The sequence below is a fragment of the Otolemur garnettii genome, unplaced genomic scaffold (genome assembly GCF_000181295.1).
Source record: "Otolemur garnettii isolate 467f Iridium unplaced genomic scaffold, OtoGar3 scaffold00008, whole genome shotgun sequence".
NCBI classification, from domain to species: domain Eukaryota; kingdom Metazoa; phylum Chordata; class Mammalia; order Primates; family Galagidae; genus Otolemur; species Otolemur garnettii.
In genome coordinates, this window is record NW_003852403.1 from 16,156,539 (window position 1) to 16,165,033 (window position 8,495).

Here is an 8,495-nt window from a genome sequence, read left to right on the forward strand (position 1 = left end):
CCCAGGAGTTGGAGGTTGCTGTGAGCTGTGATGCCACAGCACTCTACCCAAGGTGATAGCTTGAGGCTCTGTCTCAAAAAAAAAGAAAAACTAGGCTTGGCACCTGTAGCTTAAGCGGCTATGGCACCAGCCACATACACCAGAGCTGGTGGGTTCAAATCTGGCCTGAGTCCGTCAAACAACCATAACTACAACCAAAAAGTAGCTGGGCATTGTGGCAGGTGCCTACAGTCCCAGCTACTTGGTAAGCTGAAGCAAAAGAGTCACCTAAGCCCAGGAGTTGGAGGTTGCTGGGAGCTGTGATGCCATGGCACTCTACCCATAGCAATAGCTTGAGGCGCTGTCTCAAAAAAAAAAAAAAAAAGAAAGAAAGAAAGAAAGAAAAAGAAAGATGGTAAAACTAGCCTGGCATCACAGTGGGCACCGGTAGGCCCAGCTACTCAGGAGGCTGAGGCAAGAGGATCTCTTGAGAGATCTACCCTACCCAGGGTAACAGAATAAGACTCTGTCTCAAAAACGTCTGAATTAGTTTAAAATTTAAAAAGCCTTTTTAGATTTGTCAAATGCTAATGAGCTGCAATAATGTGTAAGACACTGTGTGTAGAAAGGAAAGAGAGGTCAACCGTGTAGCCTGCCTTCAGGGAGCTCGGCCTGCAGAGAAATCACCGGGGATGATGCCTAAACAGTCACCAGACTGCAGGTGCATGTGGGATAAGACCTGGCAAAGGACCTGAGGCACGTGGACAGCACATGGGGAGGGACGGCCCTGTCCTGGCCACCACCTGCTGTGTGATGAGCCTTTGGAGAATGCAGGGTGCCTGGGCCTCAGAAACACAAACCTGAGGAATTCTGTGGCCACTTATCTGAAGGCTGCAAGAGGGCAGGACCCGTATCACTGGATTCACAGCCTCACTGCCAGTGCCTGGTGTGCAACCATGGTCTCCAGAAACATTGACCGAATTATTACAGAACTGGGTTACGACCAAGGAGGAATCACTCAGTGTCCTTAGCTTCAATTTCACATTTGTCAAATGATACTGCCAGATAAGCCTTGCCTTGTAGACTCGTGGTGATGGGTAACTAGTCACTAGAGGGGGTACCTGAGCGACGGCTGTGGCAATGGCACACTCACAGTTGCTTCCCTGGGTTCAGCGAGCCGAGGTCCAGCTCCCTGTCAAACTCGGTGCGGATGTCTTCCAGGGCCCCGTCGTCCCCGAAGGCCCCCCACTCCGTGTTGATGCACATCCGCCCCTCGTCACCTTCCACCAGGTCGATGTTGCTCATGTCCTCCATGTAGCAGGCATTGGTGCCAGTGCCTGGACAAGGGATGGCAGATGATACGCACAGACAGCCGGCTCCCAGCTGGGCAGAGACAGAGAACTCTTGACCGCCCAGAGTCCTCCTGAACGGACCACAAAGTGCCTTTGACTCACTCTGGGGCTGGTTCTCACTGAGGGAAGCAGCTTTGGCAAGCCCCAAGTCCATGCGGAATAAAGCTGACATGTCAAATCTGCGCTTCTCAGTGTGTTAATAATTTGCTGTTATGAATGGAGTCGACTGTGAAGAAGTCCCTCATGAATATGTAGAGAGCTCACAAAGCACACTTACAAGGGGAGGATAAATTAAGCTAACCTTGTAAATAAATTTTAAGAGAAAAGACAAAACATGGCAACTCAGAGTAATTTTTTAAATTCTTTCCCTAAGTTGCTTTGCTTCCTCTCTGTTTGATACTAAAAATATTCTTTACTTATGGCTGCCAGAAACGGCTCCTCGCATAAGCTACATCCTTGTCTCTGACAGTGATTAGCTGTCACCTAAGACAGCAACATTCATTATTCAAACGCTTCTCTCCAAGGAAGTGCCTCAAAAGCTTGCGTACTGGGGAAGGACCGCACACAGGGGTAATGTTTTTGGAATCTTTGGAGGTTGATGAAAATGTCCTAAAATTGGATTGTGGCAATGGTTACAAAACTGTAAATTTACTGAAAGTCGTTGAATTGTACACCTAGAACAAGAAGATTTTTTTATGCCTCAATAAAGCTGTTTTGGCCAGGCGTAGGAGCTCATGCCTGTAATCCTAGTACTCTGGGAGGCGGAGATGGATAGATTATCTGAGTTCAGGGGTTCGAGACCAGCCTGAGCAGCCCCATCTCTAAAAATAGCCAAGTGTTGTTGGCAGACATCTGTAGTTCCAGCTGCTTGGGAGGCTCAAGCAAGAGAATCACTTGAGCCCAGGAGTTTGAGGTTGCTGTGAGCTATGACACCATAGTAATCTACCAAGGGTGACAAAGTTAGACTCTGTCCCCAAAAAATGCTGTTTAAAGAATTTTTTTCTTTTTTGAGCATCTTCTTCTGGCAAATACTCTGGCCTGAGTATTTTAAATGCCAACATGAAAAACGACAAATGTCAAAAGGCAGACAGTAACGTCATATTTGGAAAAAAGCTTCACTCAGGAAAGTGTGGCACTGTTCAGGCCTGGCGTGCAGTCTGTGGGTTAGGAGACATGGCCACAAACACAGACACACCGTGGACACATAGCAGCTGACGCCATGACTGGCAAGCACCTGTCCCATTCTAAGGGGTGGGGGCCCCTGGAAATGGGAAGGCAGATGAAGCTCCTCAGGTTGGAAGCCCTGTCCTTTGGAAAGGTCAGGCAGATGAGGGAGCTGTTGGAAATTAAGAAAAAGCAATTCAGGCCGGGCACAGTGGCTCATGCCTGAAATCCTCTGGGAGACTGAGGTAGGTGGACAGCTTGAGCTCAGGAGTTTAAGACCAGCTCGAGCAAGAGTGAAACCTCATCTCTATAAAAAAAACCAAACCAAACCAAAGAACTAGCTGGGCAGGCATAGTGGTGCATGACTGGAGTCCCAGCTACTTGGGCAGCTGAGGCAAGAGGATTACTTAAGCCCAAGAGTATGAGGTTGCTGTGAGCTATAATATCACAGCACTCTACTCAGGGTGACAGAGTAAGATTGTCTTAAGAAAAAAAAAGCAATTCAGAAAACTTCCCCCAATACGGATGAAAGAATAAAAAAAGGAAAAAGGATATTTAAGAACAACCTGGAAGTCAGAGCAATTTGGCTTGGTTATACCCCTACCTGTCTTCCCCTTCATCCTGCACAGCCTCTCCCAGCGAGGAATGGAGACCACCCACTGGGCACCCCACTGCCCATGACCTCACTGATCTCCAGTGCATCTCACCTCACAGTCCAAAATGGAGTCCTGACTGGTCACCTGCTTCCACTGTCGTCCCCAATGACCAACTCTCCACACAGCAGCCAAAATGGATTTCTTTTTTTGGGGTTGTTGAATTTTGGCCAAGGCCGGGTTTGAACCCACCACCCTTGGTGTGTGGGGCCGGTGCCCTACTCACTGAGCCACAGGCACCACGCCAAAATGGATTTCTTAAAATGCACATCCACTTATCCATCCCCCACCCAAAGTCCTCCAATGCCTTCCTGCCTCCCTCAGGGTACAAGCTGGTGACCTCCCAGGCACAGAGTCTCACATCTGTGTGATCAGCCCAGGATGCCCACTCTCTCTGACTTGAGTCACCTACTACCTTCAGCCTGCACTCACTCGATTCTACCAGCATCCAGCCTTTCCCTGGGCACTACCCGGCTCCTTCCCATCTCGGAGGCTGCAGGCTTCCTCTTTCTTTTTTGGGGACTCCCTCTACTTGTGTATTTTGGTCACTGAGGTCCCTGCTCAGAGAGGCTTCCCTGACCGCCTGGCTCCACCCTCACTCACATCACCCTGCTTTGTGTTCTTTATTTCACTAACTGCCGCCCCCAATTATCTTTCCAGTTTAGGTTTCTTTGACCTCTCCCAGACTCCCTGCCAAAGCTCCAGGAGCACAGGGTCTGTGTGAACCCAGGGTCTGTCACACAAGGGACACTCAGCAAATACTTGCAAAACAGACGATCGAATGAAGGAAGCAATGTATTGGTTTTCCATTTCCTAATGTTGCTTCTCCAAAATAGAGTCAGTGCCCTTCCCACAGAATTTACTAAGAGTTTGCAGAAACTAAGCCCCGAAAACATCCCCTTTCCCATACCCCTCAAAAACAAGTCCAGTTAAGTTACCAATGATGACACCAACTTCACAGTAGGGATCGTCATAGGCACATGTCATCATGGTCCCCACGGTGTCATTGACCAAGGCTAGGACGTCCACATCCATGTCCTGCCGGACACAAGGCCAGAGGGCATCAGAGGGTGGGAAGAAGGAGTTTCCCTGCATCTTTCCCCCAGAGGGAGTGAAAGCCTGCCTGGAAGGAACAACGCCTTTAGCAAGGTTCAAGGTCAGAGACAGAGTCAGTGGGAGCTGAAGAGGGGATCCGAACTCTTGCTTTGTGTGAAGGCCTCTGTGTGATGGAAACATGAGAGACAGACGGCCAGGATCCCAGCCCTTGATTTTTGGGTCTTTAAAAATTTGTATTTACTGGCCAGGCACAGTGGTTTATGCCTGTAATTCAGCACTCTGGGAGGCCAAGGCGAGTGGATTGCTTAAGCTCTGGAGTTCAAGACCAGACTGAGCAAGAGCAAGACCCTGTCTCTAAAATACAGCTGGGTGTTGTGGCGGGTGCCTGTAATCCCAGCTACTGGGGAGGCTGAGGCAAGAGGATTATCTGAGCCCAAGAGTTTGAGGTTGCTGTGAGGTATGACGCTATGGCACTCTCCTGGGGCAAATGAATGAGACTCTGTCTCAAAAAAAGAAAAATTATTTATTCTTTTTTTTTTTTTGCAGTTTTTGGCCGGGTGCTGGGTTTGAACCCGCTACCTCCGGCACATGGGGCCAGCACCCTGTTCCTTTGAGCCACAGGCGCCACCTTTTTCTTTTTTTAGGAGACAGGGTTTTTCTCTCTCCCCAGGCTAGAGTGCAGTGGCATCACCACAGCTCATTGCAAACTTGAACCCCTGGGCTCAAGTGATCCTCCGGCCTCCACCTCCTGAATAGCGTGTTTCAGCTCTTGTTTGAGGGACCCTGAAAGGACACTGAGGAAAGCACATTTATTATGAGCAATGGCATTTCCATAAGAAAACATCAAAGTCTTGGTCCTAGGGACGTCAGCACAGCCTCAAGCCAAGTCCTCACTGTGTGCAGCACCCCAGCTTCCTGTTCCACCAGTCAGCTGGGTTACTGCAGCAAAATCTCCCACGGTTTAGAGGAACATTTTAAAGTAAAATGAGAGCAGGGCTGCTGGTGTGCACCTAGAGTCTTAGCAAGTTGGGAGGCTGGGGTGGAGGATCACTTTAGCCCTGTAGTTCCAGGCTGCAGTGAGCTGTGATTGTGCCAGTGAAGAGCCACTGCATTCCAGGCTGGGCAACCTAGCAAGATCCTGGATCTTAAAAAAATAAATGTAGGGTGAAAACAATAATAGAAAAAATGCAGACTACCAAAGAATATGATCCCGGCTTTAAACAGAAAAAAGACTGGAAGGGTATGTAGCAAAATATGCCTCCTGCTATCAGAGTAACAAGCAATTTGGGTTTATTTGTGAACTTTTTGTGCAAGGAGCAGGTCTTGCTTTTGCAGTTATTTAAATTAGTATAAAATATATTCAACAAATGGAGATATTTAGTGAATAGAGAACAGACTAGAAAGGGATCTTTGCTGCCTCAGAGAGGAGGGAGGGGGTTGTACACAGCATCTAGCTGCTGGGAGGCCCAGGGAAGAGCCAGGCCAGCTTTCAGTTCAAGCCCCACATAGCAAGACTACTGGTAGGTTTATCCCAATTGGCCACATCTGTACTACAGTGGGTCCTCCCCGAAGAGCCACTCCATCCCCGAGTCTCCCTCCAGGCAGGCAAGTATGAGACCCCCCACAAGAAAGGGACCAGGACCTGGAGAACCGCCCACACTGAGGTGAATTCCTCACCTTGTGTTTTTTCATGGCGTTGGTCAGGCGGCTCACTACATCTGTGTCTTGAACTCCACGGGCCTTAAATTTCTTTGTCCAGGAAATCAATACACCCTGTGGGAAGATTTCAGATCCAATCCAAAGGAAGGAGGTACTCAGATATGAAACTGAGCTACAGAAATGTCATGCCTACAGCCCATCCTACACGGCCATCTCTTGTCTAACCTGAATCACCCCAATTCTTTCACATTGCTTGTGAGGCCTTTTCTAATAATGTAACAATTGAGTTGCCTGAGTGATATTAAAACACTATATGCTACACAGGAGCAGAAAGAGCAATTGCTGGAGAGTTAGAGCACTTGGATTCACGAGACACTGGACAAGTCATTTAACCTCTCTGAGCCTGTTTGCTCATCTTTAAAGTGAAAACAGCACCTCCTTGGGCAGCATCTATGGCTCAAAGGAGTAGGGCACTGGCCTCATATGCTGGAGGTAGTGGGTTCAAACCCAGCCCCAGCCAAAAAAAAAAAGAAAAAAGAAAATACCACCTCCTTGTCTCTCTCAAAAGGAATTCTCTAATGAAAATATCTGGTGGGCTGGGGCAGCACCTGTGGCTCAGGGAGTAGGGCGCCGGCACCATACACAAAGGGTGGTGGGTTCAAACCTGGCCCCGGCCAAACTGCAACAAAAAAATAGCTGGGCGTTGTGGCGGGCGCCTGTAGTCCCAACTACTTGGGAGGCTGAGGCAAGAGAATTTCCTGAGCCCAAGAGCTGGAGGTTGCTGTAAGCTGTGACACAACGGCACTCTACCGAGGGCAACAGAGTAAAACTCTGTCTCTAAAAAAAAAAAAAAAGAAAAGAAAGAAAATGTCTGGTGGAGAAATGCAAATCAAATCCACTCTAAGATATCACCTAACCCCAGCAAGATTAGCCCACATTAGTCACAAAACACCAGATGCTAGTGTGGATGTGGAGAGAAGGGAACACTTCTACATTGGTGGTGGGATTGCAAACTAATACAGCCTTTTTGGAGAGAAGTATGGAGAATCCTCAAAGACCTAAAAGTCAACCTTCCATTTGATCCTGCAATCCCATTCCTAGGTATTACCCACAAGAATAAAAATCATTTTACCACAAATTTGCACCAGAATGTTTATTGCAGCTCAATTCATAACTGCCAAGTCATGGAAGCAACCTAAGTGCCCATCAACCATGAATGGATCAACAACCTGTGGTATACATATACCATGGAATACCATTCAGCCATTAAAAAAGATGGAGACTTTACATCTTTTACATTTACCTGGATGGGGTTTAAATACATTCTTCTTAGTAAAGTATTGCAAAAATGAAAAAATAAATAATACCCAATGTACTCCATACTAATATGAAACCAATATATAAACAACTACATGCTCATATGAACAATAAAACACAAATATAGTGTAGAATGGTGGGAGGGGGAGGATGATCGGCAGAAGGAGGGCAGGCAAGTCTCACCTAATGTGCACATTGTGAGGGTGTATAACACACCCCCGGGGGAGGGGCTCTTCTACAAATGGAACTTTACCCTGGAAGTAAGAACAATGTAACCTAAAAATTTATACCATCATGTTAATTTGAAATAAAAAACAAATTAAAAGAAGAAAAAAATAAGAAAGAAAAAGAAAATATGGTGTATTATCTATGCAGAATGTATGAAGGCCCACTAAACAGAACCAACATGGTAGAAATTTGCAGGACTCTGGCAGGAACTTAATTTCTATTTAGAAAAATGGTTCTCAGCTGGGCACGATGGCTTACACCTGTAGTCCTAGCTACAAGAGAGGCTGAGGCAGGAGTATGTACAGAAAGGCAACATAGGTTCAGCTGAGCCTGTGGCTCAAGCGGCTAAGGAGCCAGCCACATACACCCAAGGTGGCGGGTTTGAATCCAACCCGGGCCTGCCAAACAACAAGACAGCTGCAACCAAATATATAGCTGGGTGTTGTGGCAGGCGGGAAGCTGAGGCAGGAGACTCTCTGGAGCCCAGGAGTTGGAGGTTGCTGTGAGCTGTGATGCCACAGCACTCTACCCAGGGGGACAGCTTGAGGCTCTGTCTCAAAAGGAAAAAAAGAAAGAAAGAAACAGATTTTGTACAGAAATTGTTACAGGTCTCAATCAATGAAAGTCTAAGCCCAATCAGATGCTGGTCTGATTTTTTTTTCCCCTGCACCACAGCGCCACCGTGTGGCAGATCTCCCTAACTTCTGCCCCATAGGCTATGGCGACTTGCCTGCTCCACCCAGTACAGGCCCCGGGAGAGAGAAACATGTAGGTGTTTCCTCCAAAAGGGTGCTAGAGGTGATGTTGGGACCTGTTGAGGGGAAGATGTATGGGGAAATGAGGGATAAATGCTTCTGATATAATTTATTTTTTTAAAAGCAGTTACACACTACTATATATATATATATATATTTTTTTTTTTTTTTTTTTGAGACAGAGCCTCAAGTTGTCCCCCTGGGTAGAGTGCCCTGGCATTACAGCTCACAGCAACCTCCTACTCCTGGGCTCAAGCGAGTCTCCTGCCTCCGCCTCCCAAGTGTCTGGGACCACAGGCGCCCGCCACAACGCCCGGCTATTTTTTGGTTGC

At 47.5% G+C, this 8,495-nt stretch overlaps 1 protein-coding gene across 2 annotated transcripts in view; it reads right to left on the reverse strand.

Moving 5' to 3' along the window:
* HKDC1 (hexokinase domain containing 1) overlaps positions 1 to 8,495 on the reverse strand; it is a 75,374-nt gene that overhangs the window by 34,060 nt on the left and 32,819 nt on the right. The window contains exons 5-7 of one of the 2 annotated variants that reach the window (XM_012801324.1): positions 5,882 to 5,977; positions 4,087 to 4,186; positions 1,133 to 1,316 (exon numbers count right to left, since the gene is read on the reverse strand). In XM_012801324.1, coding sequence (XP_012656778.1) covers positions 1,133 to 1,316; positions 4,087 to 4,186; positions 5,882 to 5,977 — 380 coding nt within the window. The remainder of the gene's footprint in view (positions 1 to 1,132; positions 1,317 to 4,086; positions 4,187 to 5,881; positions 5,978 to 8,495) is intronic. The other variant, XM_023509568.1, reaches the window with a different exon arrangement.